At 37.7% G+C, this 23,187-nt stretch overlaps 6 protein-coding genes across 6 annotated transcripts; 4 read left to right on the top strand and 2 right to left on the bottom strand.

Moving 5' to 3' along the window:
* Window positions 1–480: 480 nt before the first annotated feature.
* On the top strand, window positions 481–1,266 carry PHYBLDRAFT_71816 (hypothetical protein; the record flags this gene model as incomplete). The annotated part of the gene is made up of 4 exons (XM_018442546.1): window positions 481–649; window positions 673–949; window positions 1,028–1,107; window positions 1,166–1,266. 4 exons carry the CDS (start codon window positions 481–483, stop codon window positions 1,264–1,266), a joined length of 627 nt encoding a protein of 208 aa, XP_018291677.1.
* A 406-nt stretch (window positions 1,267–1,672) lies between these two features.
* Window positions 1,673–4,696, top strand: PHYBLDRAFT_112518 (hypothetical protein; the record flags this gene model as incomplete). The annotated part of the gene is made up of 14 exons (XM_018428293.1): window positions 1,673–1,757; window positions 1,860–2,001; window positions 2,064–2,154; window positions 2,261–2,343; window positions 2,501–2,518; window positions 2,574–2,685; window positions 2,786–2,805; window positions 2,873–2,991; window positions 3,055–3,160; window positions 3,246–3,357; window positions 3,435–3,546; window positions 3,625–3,703; window positions 3,901–4,174; window positions 4,262–4,696. The coding sequence occupies 14 exons, from the start codon at window positions 1,673–1,675 to the stop codon at window positions 4,694–4,696; spliced, it is 1,788 nt and encodes a 595-aa protein (XP_018291676.1).
* Window positions 4,697–7,678: 2,982 nt separating this feature from the next.
* On the bottom strand, window positions 7,679–11,182 carry PHYBLDRAFT_168072 (hypothetical protein; the record flags this gene model as incomplete). The annotated part of the gene is made up of 5 exons (XM_018435789.1): window positions 7,679–8,483; window positions 8,684–9,167; window positions 9,332–10,463; window positions 10,624–10,820; window positions 11,122–11,182. The coding sequence occupies 5 exons, from the start codon at window positions 11,180–11,182 to the stop codon at window positions 7,679–7,681; spliced, it is 2,679 nt and encodes an 892-aa protein (XP_018291675.1).
* Window positions 11,183–11,521: 339 nt separating this feature from the next.
* On the bottom strand, window positions 11,522–15,252 carry PHYBLDRAFT_145110 (hypothetical protein; the record flags this gene model as incomplete). Its single annotated transcript, XM_018431367.1, has 7 exons — window positions 11,522–11,824; window positions 11,924–13,344; window positions 13,551–13,980; window positions 14,140–14,358; window positions 14,515–14,703; window positions 14,780–15,091; window positions 15,166–15,252. The coding sequence occupies 7 exons, from the start codon at window positions 15,250–15,252 to the stop codon at window positions 11,522–11,524; spliced, it is 2,961 nt and encodes a 986-aa protein (XP_018291674.1).
* Window positions 15,253–17,040: 1,788 nt separating this feature from the next.
* PHYBLDRAFT_124696 (hypothetical protein) lies at window positions 17,041–18,533 on the top strand. The gene is made up of 3 exons (XM_018429003.1): window positions 17,041–17,245; window positions 17,309–17,666; window positions 17,812–18,533. Exons 1-3 carry the CDS (start codon window positions 17,069–17,071, stop codon window positions 18,342–18,344), a joined length of 1,068 nt encoding a protein of 355 aa, XP_018291673.1. The 5' UTR covers window positions 17,041–17,068; the 3' UTR covers window positions 18,345–18,533.
* A 491-nt stretch (window positions 18,534–19,024) lies between these two features.
* Window positions 19,025–22,883, top strand: PHYBLDRAFT_181301 (hypothetical protein). Its single transcript, XM_018438449.1, has 6 exons — window positions 19,025–19,277; window positions 19,469–19,732; window positions 19,833–19,954; window positions 20,037–20,890; window positions 21,035–21,142; window positions 21,223–22,883. Exons 1-6 carry the CDS (start codon window positions 19,153–19,155, stop codon window positions 21,583–21,585), a joined length of 1,836 nt encoding a protein of 611 aa, XP_018291672.1. The 5' UTR covers window positions 19,025–19,152; the 3' UTR covers window positions 21,586–22,883.
* Window positions 22,884–23,187: the final 304 nt, after the last annotated feature.

The following is a 23,187-nucleotide window of genomic DNA, read 5'->3' as shown; positions in this document are numbered from 1 at the left end:
TGTCCGTATTATTCTGTTTTCTAAAGGAACGAGGAAGCTTTCTTATAATATTATACAAGTATAGAAATTTAGAATATATACCTACTTATTTTCTACTACTATAGTTTGATGCTTTGAAGACCTGTGTTTCTCAAGACTATTAATTCAACGTTTCTGATTCATCTAATTTTTTTTTAACAGAACTAATAAATAAAATAAAATTAGATAAATAATAGAATAAGGAAGTGTATCCGGCTCAACTCAAATTTAATCCAATTCGCCTAAATAATAACTAATACCCCGTATTTACTTTGGATATTTATTACTTCATAAAGTCCTTCTTTTTTTTTAAAGGAGTCCTGCACAGACACACTTCTTTGTGACTTGCAACTTCTTATTTGTGTTACGTCAATTTGCAAATGTGGAACACTTTTCAATGTTAAAAAAAAGAAAGTTAGATTGTGTTTTAATAGAGTCAAACCAAAATAATAATAATATAGAATGTCTACCCATGAGAAGCTTGAAGATCTACTTGATGAAATCGATAGAGGGATGGAAAAGTTGAATGCTACAACCATTGAAAAAAAGGCTGCAGATGGAAGAATTTATGCACACGATGCCACAGAACAGCTTGATGCTCGAAAGAAAATCATGGATGATTGCTTAAGGGGTAAATTAACTGTGGTGAATTAGATTCTAATGTACATGCTGAGCTAATGTCTTTAATAGACGATGAATATGAACTTGAGAGCTTAATACAACAAGAAGAGGAATTGAAACAAGAATTCGACGCAGTAGTTAAATCCTGCACAGTACTTGAAAAGAAGATTGAAAAAGACAATTGGAAAAACAAGTTCTCAGATACTGAAAGAGAGTATGAAGAAATGGAGAACGAGAAGAAATTGCTAGAGAAAGAGCTCGAAGAGCTTAACAAAACCGTTGAAGCTACAAATGAATTGGATATAGAAGCGTAAGTTTGTTTGTGTAAGATCAAAAATTCTGATTGCTCATCATTATATATTATATATTATATATTTTAAAAAACTAGACTTGGTCTTGGAATTTATCGGGGTCTTGGTGTACAGACAATGATGAAAAAAGATGGGACAATAACCGGCGTTCAATTAAGTAAGTTTATACTAATATATGCAAGAGGTGTTATAGCCTTATCTCCTGGACCATTTAGCTTCTGACGATCAGAGCCGCGTTTACACATATCCCATGAAAGGCTACTCTGCTCAATACCTCACCAAATATGTATGGAAATCAATCTCTCCTCCTGAGTAAAGTATCTAGATCAAGATATATATGTATACACACATTCATAAATAAATAAATAAATACATGTATATAAATATACTGTTTATATGATAATTGCTTTCGGTCTCTAAACAACAATCGCTTTAAATTTATGGATAATAAATTGTACCCCACCAAGAGATCAAATATACTTTGGAGTTCAAACGTAATATTTTGGAGATGTTTTAATTTAATATTTATCTATAAAAAATCGTTTTTATTCCAAAAAAGAAGTCTGTGGATCCCAAGACCAAAGAGTTCCTGCTGTTCTGCACCAGTTGTGCAGTGACGTTTCACCCTTTAGAACAGATGGGAGGTGTACATAGCAATTTTATTTTTGGTTTCGATATTTTTAAGAGGAGCCCCGCCTGGAGAATGCACCCATACATTAATCATGTCTTCCAACAACACTAGAATCCGAATAGGCCAATACAACATCATCAAAACCATCGGCACCGGGTCGTTTGGAAAAGTAAAGTGTATGTTCTCCATATACAACGCAAGCGACGCACACCCACACCTATCCGTCTCTATTTCTCTCTATACTACAATTTGCTTATCCTTTTTTTTTACACTCAAAGTGGCAGTTCATGCCTCAACTGGCCAAAAGGTGGCAATGAAGATCATCAATCGGAAAAAGATTGCCAGCATGGATATGGGAGGAAGAGTCAAACGCGAGATTCAATATCTAAAACTCCTGCGCCATCCGCATATCATCAAATTGTAAGTAAATCTAGCTTACCCCAAAGTCTGGGAAGATTGAGTGACAGAATTCTTTGTATTAGATATGAAGTCATTACCACACCCACCGACATCATCATGGTTATTGAATATGCAGGAAGAGAGCTATTCAATTATATTGTAGAGAAAGGGCGAGTAAGTAGACTCAATTTTGCGCAAGGCACAAGTCAAACTCATTACCCATTCCCTCGTTTATTTCTCCTTTCTCTCTCTTTCTATTCTCTTTCTTTTTCTGACGTAGATGGCCGAAGACGATGCTCGGCAGTTCTTTCAACAAATAATATGTGCAGTCGAATATTGTCACAGGCACAAAATCGTTCACAGGTAAAAAAAAGAAGAGCTTATAGGGAAGGGGAGAGTTACATTTTCTTTTTAATGTATATTACTTGTTAAAATACACACATACATACACACACATACACATATATATATATATAAACACACATGTATAAATCATACTCAACATTGTTTTGCCTGACAGAGATTTGAAACCAGAAAAGTAAGTGGGAGATTTCACATGCAAAAAGAACACTTATTGATTACCCGCTTTGTAGCTTATTACTGGATGCCAATAATAACGTCAAAATCGCCGATTTTGGTTTATCCAATATCATGACAGATGGTGATTTTCTAAAGACTAGTTGTGGCAGTCCTAATTATGCAGCAGTAGGTTGAAAGATATAGCATATATGTATACATGCATATATACATGTGCTTTGATCATCACTAATGTTATTTTGGTCCATTTATTATTGAATTCAATTAGCCAGAGGTTATCTCGGGAAAGTAAGTGCTGAGTTATACATAATCTATTCGGTAAACTTATCCAATACATTTGTTCGCGTTAAACAAGACTTTACGCAGGTCCTGAAGTAGATGTTTGGAGTTGTGGAGTCATTCTCTATGTAATGCTATGTGGAAGACTTCCGTTTGACGATGAGTATATCCCCACACTGTTCAAGAAGATCAACGGTATTTATGCTACACTCTGCTGTATACTATCGTCATTTTCTAATACTATATTATCATCACCAGGCGGAATTTATACAATGCCTTCCTTCCTTAGTCCAGAGACAAAATATCTACTGACGTCTATGCTGGTTGTAGACCCCATGAAGCGTATCACGATTGCAGAAATCCGGTAAAAAAATAGAAATGAATCTGTATTTTAGCAAGATATATATCTATACACAAAAAGGACAAAGACCAATATATCTTGACGATAGGCAAAACCCCTGGTTCCTTAAAAATCTTCCAGATTATCTTCAGCCCCTTCCAACAACAGAAGAAGACAGGTGTCAGCCTATAGATGAAGAGCTTGTATCTGAGATGTCAAAGGTAAAGAGAGAGAGAGAGAGGGTGCTCTTAATAAATCTTTTATAAAGCAAGTAACTCAATGTATGTTGGTTTGATAGAGGATGGGTTATACAAAAGAAGCAATCCAGAAAGCTTTAAATGGTTCAGATAACAATCAATTTAAAGTGGCTTATCAGTTAGTGCTTGATCACAAACGAATGCTGAAAGATTGTAAGTAACTCTTATCACATCTACCTACCTACCAGCCAACCAAGAAAAAAAAGGGGGATACTTATACTTGTTACGTAGCTGAACACAGTAATGTACAAAGCTTTTTTGCCACTTCTCCACCACCATGGAATATATCATTTGAAGTAAGTATGCAAAGGTTATTGTCTGTAAATTGGATATCCAGCTCATAGAGAATTTTAGAGCAAAAGCGAAGCCCGAGATGATGACAGCAATACAGATTCAGCATCATCTATCTCCGTGCTTAGTTCAAGTTTACCAAAGTCTGAAATGAATATACACCGTAAGACTAAAAATAGCAGACCTTAGGACCAAAAAAAGAAAGTAACTTTGTAGCATGGCTATAGTTAAAGATCGACATTCTCGAGATTATGTCAGTAATGCACAGCCTATACTGCCAATTTCTGGGACACCACCACCCGGTGTCATGGCACCTTCATCGCTTCCTGCAGGAAGAGCTTCACAACATTCACGGCATCTTTCAACACATCAGCTTGTCCAAAAGCGACCACACAAACCTCGTCAGAAATGGCATTTTGGTATCCGTAGTAAGTGCCCAGCCTGGGAAGTCATGATCGAGATTTATAGATCTCTTCAGAATGTTGGGATGGTGAGATTTGTAGCTGTAGATTTTTGTACAACTAGATTCACAAACCAAACCAAACTAAATTTATTTATATATATATTCACAATGTAGACTTGGAGAAACTTAGATCCATATCATTTGCGATGTCGTTACCAATATGAATTTGTCAACCTTATCGTTAAATTTGACCTTCAGCTCTATAAGCTAGACAACAACAGTTACCTCGTCGATTTCAAAAATGTCGGAACCTCGGTCTTTGGTGATAAAAAGTCAAGCAATTCTGAATCTGACACAGGGACAGATCCTAAGCTCGATTATCCATTTTCTGTGTTTGAAGGCATGGTCCTCAAGAATACCCAGGTATTGGGTGATCTACAGTTCTCATCACCGAATGACGAAGATTCAGAAACAAAGCAGTTACGTGCTGACAGAGCAGCTCACCCACCCGGATGGAAATTAAATAACAGGGACGTCGACAATGAGCATGTATTGAGTATTTACCCATTCCTAGATGTCTGTAGTAAACTTATTACTGACATCGTGTAAGATAATAATAAAGATAATAATAATAATAATAATAATAATAAATACTTGTGTAAAAAATAAATAAAATAAAAATAAAGGAACGCAGAAGAGAACAATCAAGGGTGGACAAGAGATTGTAAAATAGTCATCTTTACATCAGGCTGCTTAAAAACCAAAAAAACCAAAAAAAACAAGTACGATTATTTGATGGTGCTTTGTAGATCAAATACGCTGTTTTCTTTTTTCTTATGCGCATTCTTTCTAGGCGAGTTTGGGATTATATTCTATTAGAATTCAAAATATTGTATTGTACTGTATTGTATTTTTACCTTTATTTTTGAGATTATTAGAATTGATGGTTTTATCATTTTCTTCGTTGTACATGACGTTTTCACTCGTAGTATATTGTATATTTTGAATGCCTCGACTCTTCTTTAAACAGAAAGAAGGGTTTCCTAAAATGAGTTTCAAGTTTAGATGGAACAATGTCTTGTAACTTGTTAGTTCTCGTGATCAAAATAATAATAATACTAATACTAATAGTAAGACCAGAAATATGACGAGAGATCCAATAATCTATCAACAAAACAAACAGAATATTTTTCACAAGGTATTTTCTGTAAAACATATACCTAAGGTTAGATGGAGTAGTTATGAAACATAAGGAACAACGTAATAACTAAAATAAAATAAAATAAAATAAAAGTAACAATTTTTTTGATGCGCTCATTTCCAAGCAAACGAAAGGCCTCGATCCAGCTTTACTCATTACAGGGCAGTATTTATGGTCGAATAGCCAAAGATAATAATATATGATCAAGTAACTTGACTTGGAAGGATTCAAAAAATAATAATAATAATAGTAAAGAGGACTGCGTTCGAATACCAGGAAAGCTATGTTTAGAAGAAAACACCTCTTTGGTCAATATAAATTCCCATCTTCAAAATAGGATGATTCAAAACCAAGATACGAAGCTTGATAATGCATGTAAGGAATAATAGTTCCTATTACCTATTTAAACAACAAATTTCTCCCTCATTTTTCTTTTTTGGAGGGCGAATTAGGATTAATGGTTAAATACAAGATGCTAATTTCGCATTTATTATGTAAATATTACTAGGGCAAAACGATGCAAACTCCCCATCACAAAGATTCTGGACACCATTTTCGACAACCTCAATAGTAAGCCAGACATATATCCATTATTACTATCGTTCGAATGGATTACTAATATGATTTGGTTCTATCAAGGGCATGAATTACTTTTAATACACATATATATACCAAAAACTCTTAATTCTGCTTTGTCCAATTACCTCAATTCAAGCATAAATATGAAGCGATACCTGTAGTAGAGGGCCTGTAGCCGAAAAAGAATAATCTTGTGATAGTAATGAGTCGATTTCTTTATAGCCCTTTATTCTTTGTCATAGATTTAACTAAAATACAAGTGGTTACACGCTTATCCCACAAACTCAGGGATGACTTATTTATTCAAATTACAACCGACTTGAAAGAAGAGATCGAGGGAGGAAAAACAAAAGGAAAGCAGATAGGATAGAAGATAAAAATAAAAAGTAGTTGACACAGCTAATAAGAAAGCAGCTGTCAGATTAGACTATGCCCAAGGTGTTTCCAACACAAATAAAATAAAATAAATAAAAAGACGTTCTCAAGGGTACAGATACATATATTTATCAAAAGACTTTATTTATTTATTTATGTATAGGTATAGGTATGGGTATTACTTGCTTTATTAATAAAGAAGAAGGATAGATTATAAATGTATATTGAGCAAGAAATACAGTGTAGCTTGTCTAATGTATATATATAAAGTAGTGTTTAGACAAGTATTTCTTGAGAAAAAGCAAGCTATTAAGATGAAGTAAATGCGCAAAGATTTGGCCTGGCGGATCCAAAAAGAGATATTTAGAGTATTATGATTATGATTATTATTATTATATATTTTTTTTGGACTTGGACCAGAGAAGATAGACCAGCTCGGTAAAGATGTACTTTGGAAGGTGGGTGTTTATGTTGACTTTTGTGTGGTAGCATGAAGGAGTTGCAGCTGACCTGCCGTATATTTTAAAATCTGGCGAGCGTACTCACGTCTGGCCTTGTAGAGTGCGACTTCTTGTCGTAGATTGTAGTTTTCGTATGTTTCGTAGCATTTGGATGAGGCAGAGATGAATGATTGCATTAGTGAGAAGTGAGGAAATAGGTCAAAGTCGAATGGAATGGAATGTGATTTTATATTAATTTTTTTTTTCTGTTTTGTCAACATCATCAAGATGGTTTAAAATATCAAAATATCAAATGGTCTAGATTTTGGTCCTAATAAAACGCAATTTTCATATACCCTTTAAATGACATCAAGGTACATTGATTTGTATGTTTGTGCTTGTGGAGCTTGTATATAGAAATTATTATATAATTATCCTTTCAGTCCATCTATTACTCTAATAAAAATAATAATTAATCATTGAATTTCGGCTTGTATGCCGGTCATGAAACTATCAAATTACTCAGCGTCAAATCTTGTATTGTTTGCTACCAATACATATTCGACAATTTATTTAACTCAAGATTTATACATGATAAGATTAAAATATTACTGTTCTTATTATTAATAGCTCTACAAGACAAAACTGTCAAGACACCCAAGACCAATTGTCTTGGCTATTTGGAGGGGTAAAAGAAGAAAAGAAGAAAAGAAGAAAAGAAGGAAAGAAGTACATAATATTTAAACATAGAATCTACAGAAAAGTTGTGTACATGTTTTAAATGTGTCATTAAAGTAATGGAGCAGAATACAAATGTACAAAATTTACCCTTGTCATCTCACTTACAGGAATAGTACAGTCTTTGTGAAAAATAAATAAATAAATAAATAAATAATAAATAATATTAATACTATTGTAGTCATGTCTCCTTCCTTCTCCTCCTCTTTATCATCGTCATCATTCTCCTCCTCCTCCTCCTGCTCAAGGCATTTACAGTTAAGATCGTTCTAGTCTTTCGAGTAGCAGCTGCCAGCGAATATGAAGCCTGGTTCCCCAATCGATCCCTTCTTGACCCGACATCTTAGATCCGGAAGAGTCCTTTTCTGTCAGAGGAGCAATAGAGCGGCAATGGAGGATTCGAATAAGTTCTGTTCCGTCTATGGTTTGATTATCCTTTGCGATATTATCTCGAAGGCAGTAAAGGATGGCACTTTCATAGTAAGAGAATGAGATCACCCAGCGATCTTCTGTCAACTTGGTTTCGAGTGCTATTGATTTTCGGAGACAATCTTCTGCATAGTTGTAATTACCCAATTCTCGGGTCACTACACCCAACATCAAGTATAATAATGCAATTTCGGATAGTGTCAAGATTTTCTGGTGTCGCACCATGCATGTCTCCATACAATTGTACAATGCCGTGAGTGCAGCTGGTTTGAGTAACGAAAACCCGTTCCAAAGGTAGATAAGTTCCCAAAGAGGCTCTAGAAATACAGCTCGTCGGAGAGAAGTCCCATTTAGGATCGACCTAGGCTCCATTTCCTGTGCCCTTTCTATCCAACGCTCTATTCTACGCTCAGAAAATCGCTCCTTGCGCAACACTTTTCTACCGCCACGCCGCTTCTGTTCAATTAGGCTGGGTATCTGCTGAAACTCCAGGGCAGCCTTATCGTATGATCCATCAGCGAACATGCAACATGAAGCAATATAATGATAGAATATGCTTGAGCCAAGGTTCATAGTCTCTAGCCGGAAAAAGGTCTCGGATGCTTGAAAATGGTTCCCTAGAAATATCTGGCCCCTAAAATAATAATAATAATAATAATAATAATAATAATAATAATAATAATAATAATAATCATGTACAAAGGAAGAATAAGATCAGGGAAATAAAGAATATCCCCAGATAAAAAAGCCCAAAACGTAGATCATTTTTTCCGAACTAGGAGATCCTTATTTGTGTGTGCTGATAAAATTTTCTTAAAAAAATAGTGAGCCTACCATCCCATTTCATGTATCGCCAGCATCTGAAATTGTCCAAAATCACTGATCGTCGCCCCGTGCTGCATATTTTTATCCGTTGCGCTCAGGCCAAAGTCAAATCCATACCACTTGTCTATCTTATTCTTCCCAGGTGTACCCGCTGTGTACCAAGCACAGTTTCTTCGTCGAGCGTCTCTGAGAAGGTCAACGCTCTTTTCGGTATTTCCTTCCATTCTTACCATCCTACCGTCCAAAAGATCCCACAGTTTTCCACGTGGATGTTTTTCTTTTAATTGATCAAGCATGTTTCGTGTATCCTCTGATTTCAGAGAATGTGGCAAAAGTCGATTATGGCCAAAGAAAGACAGACTTGAATAATAAGAAAGAACAAAGAAGCCGGATAAATCACCATAGAGTCCTTTAGTCTCGTAAGACTGTTGTAACACATCGATAGCAAAAACTCTAGAGGAATGGAAGCCTAGTGTATTCAAGACTCTGCTCACTACAATTCAATTTAATTTTATTTATTTTTTAAAAAAAAAGGGTTCCATAAGAAACGTGAAATTATCTATTAGTATGCTTTACCTATCTCTTTTAAAAAAGGGAGAGAGGAGAGGAAAAAGGAGCTACCTTGCCGCAATTTCCTTCTTTCTTTAATTGGCTTACCTTTCGGTGGAAGAAGTGAAAATATCAAGCTAAAGGCACCAATTCCAAAAAAAATTCCACTTTTGATCATGGAGTCTGCCTGGGTTGGATCCACACTGTCTTGATTCTCAGCTTGGTTTGTCTTTTTGTGATTGTGATTGTGATTGTGATTGTGGTAGTGGTGTGAACTTTGGCTGAGTGGCGATTGACGAAATAAGGGGTCAATATATCCTTCGCAATTTTTGATACGTACACGTTCTACATCTCGAAATGAATACAAGCTAAATACACTGCTGCGTTTCCCAAAACCGCTATTTCCCTGCACAGATCCTGTAGTGCTTAGAGAAGGAAGCGTGCAAGAGCGACTAGGTAACCTGGGATGTGTGCAGGGCATAGCGCCAATCATTGAAGTCTTTGTACACAAAGAGCTGTCTGTAGAATCTGATAGGGCGGACAACATACATGATGTGCAGTGACGTTCCGAAAGAGTAGATTGAGGGTTCGAGTGATCTGATGGAGTCTCTCCCGTCTTTTGAAGACGGCTTGCGTATTCTCTTGGTTTAAGACCGGTGATGAGATGAAAAAGATGTTCATAAGTCTTGTATGCTGTACGCAGCTTGTAGGCCGACTTGATATACCCGACCCAGTTATCTCGCAAGAGCTGCAATGTTGCGTACATAAGCATACAGTTAAGCTCTAGGAGCTTGTGCTGGATACTGGCAGCCTGGTCAGGTTTGAACGGCGAGCTATATGTTGACTGACCTGGGTTTGGCAAGCGATTGTTGTTGACGGCAATGGTGTCATCAATATCGCCAAGAGTGCTACTGGAAGAAGATGGAGTTACGCCAGGCGATGAGAATGAGATACAGACCGGTTCTTCTGGCCCATTTTCTGCATAGACTGGCACAAAGTTTCCCTTTTGAACTGTAGTAGGCTTTGAAGATTGTTTGTGGACATCCTTTGCAGATTGTTTTACGAGACACTCGGCAGATGATATTTGATAGAGAGCTAATTGAATCTTTTCAGGCTCTAGCGTCGATATTGCTTCAATATAAGCTATAAAAGCACATCCAACTGCGTGAAAAGATGATTCTGCAGCGCTTTGTTGAAATATAGCCTGAGCATCATTAATCTGATCATCCAAAAAGGCGTCCTACATTAATAAATATAAACAAAGAAAATATATAAACACACAAATAAACAAATAAGCAAAGCAAAGCAAAGCAAAAGCAAAAGCAAAAAGACAAAATATAAAGGATAAGGCGAGATTTCAGAAGCTTAATGATATTCAGTATATATGTAAACATGCCTACCAAACCATGATGTGCTTCTGCTAACCAGATATCAAATGGTTGACCAGAGTTAGATTTTATGGTTTCTGGATAGAGATACGTAGCCGTGTTGGTGGTATTGGCATGTTTGATAGAAGAATTGGTCCGCCTTGTAATATATGTGAGTTGGCGAAACATGTCTAGACCAACTAGGATAAAATAAAACAAAGGACACGCGCCTATAGAAAATGTATATAAATATATATATATATATATATATATATATATATATATATAAAGAGAGAGAGAGATATACTGCAGTCAAGTACTATGCAGTACTAGTGCAGGAAACAAATAAACAAATAAATAAATACATAAGAAAGTGAAAATAAAGAGAAAAATAAGGAAGTTGAAAAAATAAGGTAAGAAAAAGCAGGAGTAAGTCAAAGCTAATGCGATACGCCTAAAGATGACTGGATATTGTATTATGTTATGCAGCTAAAAAACCAATGGCCTTTTTTGTTTTATATATCTATTTACTTAGGCTTTTTGACTTCTTGGTCTCCTTTTTTGTACACATTTGCAACACATTTGTATACATAGATATTAAAGTATCCAAAAGTTACTAAATAGTAGTGCACCCACTTGAAGCTGGTATTCACCAGAGGATCTTTTCTGTCGATTATTATTGCAGATCACCTCCTTATTCAATGATATTCTTTTATTACCCTAAAGCACATTTGTGTATACTCCTGCAAATATCTCAAAGTAGTTTTGCACGACCATAATAAAATTCAAAATGAAATACCAATGAGATTTTTATGTAAGAATAGTAAATAAATAAGTAAATGAAAATCAAGAACAAAAGGCCGTATTATCTATTGTATACCTATTACGTTATAATGTATTATGTTATATTTATATTATGTCTATGTATAATTTAAGTAGAGTGAGGTTGACGCATCGCACTAAGCTTCTTCTTCCATCCCAATTTTTGAGGTTGGGCTGGAGTTGACGCATAAGCAAATGCAGTAGAAAGAGGAATATTAGGACTGGATTGGGGTATAATATTGGGTAGATTTGTAGGTGCTTTTTGTTGTTCTTTTTTAATACGCCCAAAAAACGAGCGCTTGTGTTTTAACTTGGGATGTAATTCTCTATTGGATTGTGTGGGGTTGTGTTCATCTGGCGATAGTGGAAGGACTGGATCGGATACAGATATCCTATGAGAAATCTCAGCCAGCTAAGTGTTACCAAAAAAATATTTAGAACAAATTCATGTCATGTCATGTCATGATAATGTCAGTGTCAGTCCAACAATACAATAAAGCAATAAAATCACACTTGCCTCTCGATTAGAGTATGGCTGCATATCCGAATTGTGCCTACTTGGTGCACGGGACAATGGAAAAGAATGGACATCTGGTTTGTCAGGCTTAGCTACTTTCTTGCCATGTCCTGTAAGTTTATCCAAAATCTTTCCAACAAAGGCCCTCTTTTGGCGAACGCTTTTTGGTTTAGCGGGTGTATATGTAGATGAAGTTGGGAGCTCGGGTGGGTCTTGATAGGGGGTGGTGTTTTCATTGCATATAGTGGGCCAGTCATGGTTTTGTTGGGTACTGTGGGTATCTGGAGAAAATCCACTAAAGTCTTCTATTCCTAGGTCGGATGAGCCTTCGATAGTCGACAGTTGCTCTACAGGGTAATGATAACGAGTGGAATCGGTAGTCATAAGTCTTATATGGCTGTTTTGTGACAGTCGTCGTATATTAGTTGTGGCTGAATGCGATTGCTTTCGTCCTAGGCCTGTGTCATCTACTGAGCTTTCGAGACTAAAGTTGGACTGGTCATCGTATTCAAAATTGCGTAGAGAGCGGGAGATGAGGCCAGCCTCACTTGCTCTCCGAGCCAATAAAAGAGATCCATTGGAAGGAGGAGGGCGTAGAAAAGGAGTGGATTTGCGCTTACGATAGTTGCCATGAGGGCCATAATTTGAGGTTTGGGATTGGAGTTGGGGTTGGGATTGGGAGAGCATAAGTAGCTCCTTGTCGCGCATGTGCCATGCTCTAGAAGAAAGATAGTCTTGGGTACACACGTCGCGTAATTTGTGGTCTATTGCCATCCGTATCGTGTGCTTGTGATTGTTTTTTATTTGAGAAGACATTTTCCCAATCATGTTTGCTGTAGTATTGTTCGAAGTCATTAGGAGGTCAATAGAACTAGGTCGTCTATGATGAGTGCCATAACTTTCCAAGAGTTCTGGCGTCATTGAACCCGAAGCAGGTTGGCTTCTTTCCGATCTGAACGAATCTTCTCTGCTGGCTGGAGAGCCTGCCGAGAAATACGATCTGGCTAGTGCAGCTGTTCTGGTGTCAATATTTATAGAGGTAGTCAAGGTATTGTGTCTCTCTTTTCCTTTGAATGTCTCGCCACACAGCTGTACTCCAGTTGACACCGATCGTCGTATGCCATTTGTTGAAGTAGAAGTAGTGGTGGTAGCTGATTTTGATGTTTGGCTCGAGGGGTAGTTTATGGAGGTGGCAAAATCGAGCATGTTGGTGAACGATCTCGACTGTCGAATTGTATGCTGAGCTGGTGGCAGAGAACTTTCTGTAAAAGAGAAGTCCAATGAATTCTCAGCTTCGCGCAGATCAGACGGAACAGCATCACCCTGATTATCAGTGAACATCATGGCCTCTCGTATTCTTTTGACCCACAATTGTTTTTCTTGGAAGCAACTTGCATTGAATGCAAACACATGCCCTTTTGTGTAAATAATAAACATATTTTCCTGTTGTTCTTTATATTGAGCATCAGCATTGTTTTCAAATGTTATTATTGCTATTGCTATTGCTATTTGTGTTTTTAATGTTTATATTTTGCATTTTTTTGAGTGCATTTAAGATACAAGAGGTACGCATATATATATCACTTGCTATTGTTATTGTTTGTATCAAATCAGTACTTACCATCGCTTTCTAGAACGTCTTCAAACACTGCTTGCCGTAATGAAAACCAATGTTTTGGTTCGTAAACAGTCGATTTTTTAGGTCTCACGAGCATAATGTACGTCGGAAACAAGAAGCAGCCGAGGTATTTCGTCTTCGAGACTGTTTGGCCCATGGGTGTAAAGCTTACTTCAAGACCACCTGCAATCATCAAATTTCCTAGTTTGGGAAGAAATTGCTTATCTATCCTTCGGTCGTTCTCCAATCGTAGCACAAATAATTCGGTTCGTTCTTTACTATCGCGTGTGTATTTGCGGTAATCGATTTCCCCCACAGTGTTTTGGATGGCAGTAAGGGCATCGTTCAAGAGGGAGTATTCCTCTGCATGTGGAGAGGTGTAACGCACGAGGTCTTTGAGAAGTAGCGGGTAGCGGCATATCCTCTGAACAGGCTTTTTATTTTATTTTATTTTTTATTGTTTTTTTTATGGGATGATAAGTTTCTTTTTCTTTTTTATTTTTTTTGTAAAATTTTGCAATGTAAATTACGATGAAAATGAATAAAGAAAGAAAGTAGAGTAAAGCAAAAAAAAGAAATAAAGCAAACTTACTTTTATCAGATAGTCTTCAAAATGAAGTGCCTTTGCTGAAGGTGCAATGGTTGTAGGTCCAACTGAATCGCTAATGTTTCCTTGTACCAGAGTTCTATCTGCAGGAGAACATTTCTTTAAGAATATTGTCCATTCTGGTCGAGTGCGATAATCTGCATACAATGCAAGAGCTTCTGCATGCATGTCGCAATAGTAAGCATATACCATAAAATCATCTGCCTGATCGATAAATAAATAAATAAATAAATGAATAAATATCAAACATTAATGCTTATTATTATCATTGTTATTGTTATTGTTATTGTTATTATTATTATTATCGGTCCATCAATGGAACATGTAAAGTTCCATCTTCCATAATAGACACGAGCATACCATATCCAGAAAGACTTGGGCAATGAGTTCGCATGTGGTTTTTCTATTATCGAGACTCTGATCAAGACATGTCTCCAGGGCTTTCAAAAAGCGTCTGTTGAAAATTAGGATATCTTGTGCGTTTCGAATAATCACCCGCTTATGTTCATGCGGAATCCATTCCTCCCGAGAAAGTATTTCAAAGAAAATCTACAATGAAATATATGTATATATTTATAAAAGTGGAATCGAATCGAAAGAATAAAGAAATGTAGAGAGTTTTTACCTCTGAAAGGTGACCAAGATCGCGAACATAGTCTCTTTCGGTCTGAATAAGTTCGTGAGTGGCATGATGTCTACGCAGGGGTTGCTTGCGAGCTTTCCATGCTTCGTCCATTTCGGCAATTGTCAACTCTCCTCGTCGCTTCGAAGGACAGATTGGGTCGATGGGCGTTGTGCGGCCTGTGGAGGGCAGTGATCGATGTTCATCGGTTGAGGCACAGCTACAGCTACAGAGGGAGCACTCGGAAGGGTCTATAGAAGGAGGACGGTCCATGTAGGGTATCAATTGTTCGTAGAGTAAAGGCGGGAGGGGTTGCTTGAGGCGTAGATGGCAAGATCGAGAGGAAGTATGGCAACAACAGGCAGAGGAGTGACATTGATGTAAGCAACCATGGCAACAAACGAAAGAGAAGCAGCGGCAGTTGCTATGGTAGAAGCATTGGCAACACAGATGCTGTCTGTCACACACAGATCCATCGACTGCTTGTCTTGTTGTTGATCTCATATAACCCCAACTGCACACTCTGTCTCAAAGCAAAGACTTACAGATCAAATCGATCAAGGGGGCGTGAGAACGTCGTGTTAAAAGGATTGGTTGCCGTAGGGCACTAGGAATGAAGTGATTTTTTTTCTGTTGGAGGACCAGGTTTGGTTGGTATCTTGAATATATACAAAAAATGTAGAGCGACAGGTTAGGGTTTGATAATAAAAGAAAATGATAAAAAGAGGTGTTGAATGTGGAGTGGAATGAGGAATGGAGGGGTGTGATGGTCCAGAACTTGAAGAGATTGGATGAGATGATCTTACTGCAATGAAGGAATAAAGGAATACTGGAATAGGTGAGGAGTCAAAAGTCCAAGTAGAAGAGGAAGAACGACTTTCTATTTCTGCATGTTTTCAGTAAACGCGCAATGTGTGGCAAGTAAGGGACCCCTCTCAACTCCCCCTCTCTTACACACACACCCCTTCTTTCCCTCCTGTTTCCTTAAACGAAACATGCCCTTTTTTTTGTCCTTGTGCATTCCTTCAATGTCAGCAATTTCATCCAAAACTGCCTAGACTTCTTCTTTGCTCCCTGCCGACAATGTAACAATCTCTTTGAGCTCTTTCTCAATCTGTCAAATTTGTACTTCCTCATTGACCGGGCGCAATACCGAAAGCGTCTTCATGTTACTAACCATTTAGGGATGTCCGGTGTTGCCCATTTTTAAGGTATCATTGAGACGGCTCCATTGGACCTCCTCCCTTCCTCGTGTAAAGTACCCCGCTCATAGTAAATGAAGATCTGCATTCCGCCTTACCATTTCTCTAAAAAATATATAAATGTATATAAATATATATATTCTTCTGTTTTTTTTTCTTTTCTTTTCGTTCTTTTGTATTTTTGTATTTTTTTTACGTCTTAAATGTGCGCATTTATTTATTTATTTACTTATTTAATATTTAATATTTAATATTAAACTATTAAACTTGTATTTGTATTACACGTAAACATTAAGCATAATCGCATTTCTACATTAGTACGATCGACTTTGATGTATATAGATTTTATAAATAATAACAATAATAACAAGAATAATGATCGTAATCATAATTATAACAGCGTAAATTTTACCCTTTAGAATTTACATGTATAAAAATAAATAAATATGTAAAATGGGCTTGCCATGCTACTCAAAGACCAAATAGTTTAATCGCCACACCCTGTAATCTTTATATAGAAATCAAAAAGAATAGATTTCAAATAGACACATAGCATTTGGATTTGGATTTGGATTTTTTTACTTCTCTTTTTTCTTATAGATTCTATATATGTATATACAATTTTTATTCTTTAAACAATACTATATCTATACATTTACCTTCACAGCAAATAAGCAGACAACAAAGGTTATCTGCTCAAATCCATTAATATGAATTGATCTAAAAAAAAAACACACACACACACACACACAGCACCATACAGTATGAGGTTTCACCAAGTTCTTCTATATGCTTGACATTTTCGATGAAGCGGTACTTCAATTTTCATCCAATAATATTTCATATCCAGAGAAAAAGCAAACCAAAAAAAAAAAAAATTGAGTGCCTAAACACTCTATAAAATAAAATATAAAATCACTGTGGCCATACAAAGAGTCAATGACGCCGTACGACTCATAATCGCCGTTTTAAAATAATAATAAAAACTTTGGTCTAGCATCCTTCGCCTACAAATTAAGCCCAACTTTAGCAGCAGGACTTGTCTATTTTATTTCTTATTTTATTTCTTATTCAATCGTTCTTCTTTACCATGATTCCTCCCACTACTGCTATCGACTGGAACAACCTTGGCTTTGAGTATCGTGATCTCAACGGCTACGCAAAGTTTGTCTGGACTGAAGGAAAAGGCTGGGGTAAGCCTACCTTTGAAAAGGATCCTTATGTAAAGGTTCACATCTGTGCCACTGGATTGAACTATGGACAACAGGTAAACAAGAAATCAGCCTGTCAGCTAAAACTCTATCTATTTTATCTTAACAATATCTTGCAGTGCTTTGAAGGATTAAAAGCCTTCCGCGACCCCCAAGGTCTCGTACGCGTTTTCAGACCTGAAGTCAATGCTGCCCGTATGATTCGCAGTGCAGATATGGCTTACATGCCCGAGGTTCCTATCGAACTCTTTGAAGAGGGTGTTCGCTTGGCTGTAACAAAGAACCTCGAGTTCGTTCCTCCCGGAAGTTCTGGAGGTTCTCTTTACCTGCGCCCCCTTCTGTTCGGCAGTGGACCTTTCATTGGAATGGGTCCAGCCAAGGAATTTACCTTTATCGTATTTGGCATGCCAGTTGGTAACTTTTACAAGGGCAATGCTGTACCCGTCGATGCTTGGGTTATTGAAGACTTTGACAGAAGTAAGTTATCCGCGGCTAATATATATATATATATAAACCAAAAAAAAGGGCCAGGGCATATTTATTATCCAAAATAAACAAATAAATGTCATACTTACGCATCATCATTATCATCACCATTACCCTACCACTTCTCTTTGTTTAGCCGCTCCTTTTGGTACTGGTGCTACCAAGCTCGGTGGTAACTATGCTCCTACCTTCAAGCCAATGAAGGTCGCCAAGGATAATGGATACCCCATCACCCTTCACTTGGATTCCAAGACTCGTACCATGATTGACGAATTCTCGACTTCCAACTTTGTTGCCCTCACTCATCCCGACCCAAAAACCGGCAAACAAACTTTTGTGACCCCCAACTCCAGCACAGTTCTGCGTTCGGTTACTCGTCTGTCATTATGTGATATTGCCAAGAAACTCGGCTATGAGGTCGAAGAGCGCCCGGTGTTTTTCAGTGAGCTCGAGCAGAATAAGTTTGCCGAGGTGGCTGCTTGCGGTACTGCTGCTGTCATCACACCAATCAAGAAGATTGTCCGTGGTGACAAGGTAGTCAACATTGGTTCTGGTAACCAAACTGAGATTGGACAAGGTTTCCTCAAGCTCTTCAATGAATACCGTGGTATTCAGAAGGGTGAGATTAAGGATACTTTAGGCTGGATGTGGCCTGCAGAGGGCTTATAAATACATATATATATATATATACATATATTTTACGCATAACAAAATAATAATAAGGAGTTATCGAGTGTTCTTTGCTAGACAAATAAAATACAACCAACAGGTCAAACCTAACATTAACTTTTACCCATATTTTCCTTCAAGTCACATAAATAAATAAATAAATGCAAAAACATAATCTGGTTCATCTACAAGACTATAAATCTTCCATCTAATCACCGTGCGAATGATATGTGCTTGATTACTACAATCTTTCTTTTTTCTTGTCTTGGATCTAAAATTAATAAATACAGTCACACAGGATGTCCCTTATTTCCCAGTGAATTATCATATGAGAAGATTAAGGAAAAAGACTTTAACCGCTATCCAGATCTAAAGTTAATAGCTTTTGATCATCATATAATCATAGCTTTCAATAATCAGTAAAAATCGAACAAGCAAAATAATTGAAACGTTGATTGAACCAGTACCATTCTATTCACACGCATATAAAAGAAAGAAATTATATATATATATATATAAAGTATTATTCAAGAATGTGCTATTTGCCCGGTATTTGGGATTCCCGCCACTATCAAAAAAAAACTGTGTTGTCCTAAATAAAATAAAGGGGGTGAAAGAGGGAGGGAATTTGCTAGTGTGGAGGAGCGGAGTTCAGGATCTACAGGTTTAAACCATGCAAACAAGCACGTTCACCACCCTACAAAAACAGACATTTCAGGATTTCAAAACCTACCCCTGGAATGAAGATCAAGCATTTCAAGCATATATTGTTTCAACAACCAAGGATCTCAAAGCTAATCAACAAGCCATGAATTCAACTGAGCCACAAAACCTTATCGATCAGTCAGACATTGGAAAAATTAATAGTAATACTAGTAATGATGTTCTTCAGGCATCTGAATTGTTGAAAGTCAAACACAGCTACTATTCAAGGCAAGTAATTTATGCCTTTTTATTATACTATAGTATAACAGAAACGAATCCGTGTTAGAAAATTCTTGTGTAAATGTGGGATAAGGAGTAAAGGCAAACTGCAAGCCAAGCCAGAAAAAATAAATAGAAAACGGGGTGGGGACTTGTAAGTTGGCGCGCATGCAATTCTTATGTAGATTTTCTTCCTGTAGATCTAAACAACCTTTTGGGCTCGAAGAATTCTTGGCATATGAGAAACAACAACAGGGCCCACCAGTTCTAGAATCCAGCAAAGACAATCAGAAGATGGCTTACGAGCGAATGGATAGCTACGACTATGAAAATGATATCAAGTATCAGCAAAGTCTACCAGCTTCTGTCCAGGCTTGGATAAACCAACGAAAAGATCATTCTGACTGGAATAAAGAAGTAATCGAACAAGAGTTTCTTAAAGCCAAGGCAATGTATTATATTTTGTATGTACCATCCACAAATGCATCAAGTACTGCAAGCATATTGTTTCTTTAAAGTAACAATCGGCGGGTGATATGTTTTCGTCTTTCATAATCTTAAAAGACATGTAGAGCCAGTTGATGTTGCAGGATACTTGGCATGGAAAGAAAAAAACGAGGCCAAATCCCAATCAGCCTGCCCATTTGCTAACCTATGGAAGAATAAAGGCAAAGGCAAGTATAGGTGTCTATAGTTGGATTATATTGTTACTCTTTGGTCAATCTATTTTCATAAATCTTGTGTATTTATTCACTCTCTCTCTCTTAGTCGCTCCTCAAGAGCAAACATCTTGCGCTTCTTTCATTACAGCTGAGACCCCAGATCTTATTGGCGGTCCTGCAATCATTAATCTTTCTTCTCCAAAAAGCAAAAATATCTTAACGGTTGGACGCTTAAATGAGCTCAAAAAAGCATACCAAGATGCTATAAAGAACCCCAAGGCGACAAGTATATTTTTTACGGCTACCGTAGCTGAGAATCCAACCCACGAGATATTATCTGAGAGCACACCTCTTCGTGCCAAGGATACCAAAGTAGTCAGCTGTGGTTTAGCGTATGAAGAGACGTACAATCTAGTTACAGCAAGCAGATCTTCGTGTGATCTCCAGGCATCTCAAAATTCTCTTGAAACAGCCTACCATGGTATTTCTCGTGAGATTCACCAGAAAGGAAAGCCAATGGTCTGGTTTATCAATGGAAAAGTACCTCACAGCGCGGTATATCTCTACTTGAGCGACATGTTTGTTCGTGTGATTACCGAACACACATTGCTTGACATCGGTGTTAAGCCTGGGCATGCTCCATTTTCTTCCCTTGGGTTCTTTCAATCTCGTCTTTCCAAAGCGCCTCGTCCACTACCTAGTGGAATAGGACTTTACCTAGCTTTGTCGCCTCCTGAACTTGGGCTTTTGAGAGCACCTGAATTGCTGAGGCTTGGTATGGCAGATGTGTTTGTACCCGAGTTACGGCTCCAAGGAACTATCGAAAGTGCAAAAAGCATGGCAGTTTGTCCTCTGCCTGATACTATGAAGGCTTTGCAAATCACACTTTTGTCGCAACATGTGTATTCTGGTCCTGATCGACTGGGAGTGTGGGAAAGAGAAATAGGTGACATATTTGGGGTGAGTGCAGGAGCCTATTCCTTGACAACGTGCAAAAAAAAACAGACAAAAAAGAACATAGATTCATTTGTCTTGATGTTTCTAAACTACAGAAATTTAACACCTTTTTTCTCCAAAAAAAAAACGATGAAATAATGTATATAGGCAGCAAAGTCATTCGATGAGCTTGAATCAAGTCTACAGAAGATTAACAACAAATGGAGCAAGTCTATACTTGAACACTGGAAACAACTTCCACCTATACTTCCAAGGGTAAAATTATTATACTAAAATACACAAGGGTACGCTATAATGTATTGTACTGCTTATACCTTTTGATTGTGGTGATATAGGTAATGTTCCGCCTAGTCGACAAGATAAAGGACATGAATTCACTCGATATCTACAGGATTGAGCGTACTGTGAATACTCAATGGCGACATTCAAAAGACTACCAGAAATGGCTTAAACAAGAAAGCTCCTGGGAAGAAGCAGATGAGAAACATATTGCGTCTTATTTCTCAGATGTCCAGGTACCAAACGGGGAGAGCATGTTTTATGAGGCACCTAAAGAGGAGGTGGAAATACCAGCAGTGTGTCCTATGAGTGGCATTAAGAGTGCTGCAGTGTGCCCTGTTACAGGGAAAAAGGGTACCAGTGATGGCAATGGTGGCGACGAGGCATCTGGATGCCCTATGAGCGGAATAAGGAAGTAATACTGTGAGGGTAAATTTAGTGATATTTTGAATTGGTTGTGGCTAGATGATAATGATGATTACAGACATGGTTTTTTAATTTAATATATTTCAATTCAATATAAGCCTTGTTTTATATATATATAAAGAGAAATAATAATAAAAATAAAAAAATAAAAAAAAGATGATACAAAATTTAATTTTAATACAGAATATATATACGAAACGAGCCCAGCTTTTCCTTGTTATTTATTTTTTTGTTTGGTTTGTTCTTTATTATTTTTTCCCATAATGATTTTGTTTTTCTCTTTCTCTCTTTCTTCATTCTATTTTCTTTTATGCGCCCATGGTGGCTTTTGATACAATTTGCAAGAAAGCAGACTTTTGGGGGAGACTGTATGTAGCATTTCCACCCACAAGAGTAGTCAATGCAGGGACATTAACAGTGTCAGACCACTTCAACTCATTGGCGATACCAACGTAGCGTCCATAATCGCCCTGAGCCTCTCCCAATGTCACACTGCTATCCACTTCACCCTCAATAACAGGCTGTGCTGACAAACTCTCATTGGGATTCAAGGAAGCCCAATCGATATCCTTGTCGATAAAAGTCACAACACGGCGAACGGGTGAGCTACTGACTTCTGAACGACGAGGGCGACTTTCAAAGGACTTGGAACGATCATTGGATCTGTTGTTGTTTCTATTGTTGTTGCTGTTGTTGAATCGACGATCGCCATTGTTTGCTTCACCAGTTTTTCTGTCGTTGAAGCTACGGTTGCGGAATCGATTGTTATTAGGAGCATTTGTGGATTCGTTATTGTTGCCTTCGCTGCTAGTGGTGGTGGTGTTGTTGCTATTGTTGTTGTTGTAGTTATTGCGAGGTTGGCGGGGAGGTCTAGATTGTGTCTCGGTAGAAGAGGCTGTTCTGGCCTCACCGTTCTTAGGCTTGGACTCTACTGCATCGTCGAATTGACCAGGAGCAGCCTGCTTTTGTGGTCGTGGTCCACGGTTGTTATTAGGACGTCCGCGATTGGCTTCTCTTCCAGTGTTGGTACGAGCAGGTCTGGCATTAGCCAAGAAGAGAGAGAAAGGATCGGCATTCTCTAGAGGCTTGCCACGACCAGAACCACCCAGACGAGCTGACAAAGGGAGGCGGGCGGTCTTTGAGGGAGCATCAGTCTTGGTATCATCAGTGCTGGCCTTGGATTCCTCAGCTGCAGCAGTAGACTGGAATCTCAAGCTAACCAGAGAAGGTCTGCATGCTGTCTGGAGACTTCTGGCGGCGGAAGCAGAGGATGTTCGCAACATTGCTTTCAATGACAGGTTAAGGCCTTTTTTGAGAATGTCCTGAAAATGATTTATTTATTGCTCCAGAAAAAAGAGTCACGCCCGGTAAAAAATGTAAGTGAGGGGGGGAGTTTGGTACGATTGACTCGATGGATGTGGGGAGGGAGAAGAGGAAGCGGTTTCTTTTGTTTAAGATCCATATTACTTTCTGAAGCCACTCTTTCTTTTATTGATATTAGTATGATCGTTTCTACAGTAGAAATTTATATACATATGGCTGATTATAAATGAAATAAAGAATTTCAGCTGGTACACTCAGAGTATCACAGGGGG

This window comes from Phycomyces blakesleeanus (genome assembly GCF_001638985.1).
Source record: "Phycomyces blakesleeanus NRRL 1555(-) unplaced genomic scaffold PHYBLscaffold_10, whole genome shotgun sequence".
NCBI classification, from domain to species: domain Eukaryota; kingdom Fungi; phylum Mucoromycota; class Mucoromycetes; order Mucorales; family Phycomycetaceae; genus Phycomyces; species Phycomyces blakesleeanus.
This window is presented reverse-complemented; position numbering and strand designations above follow the sequence as displayed.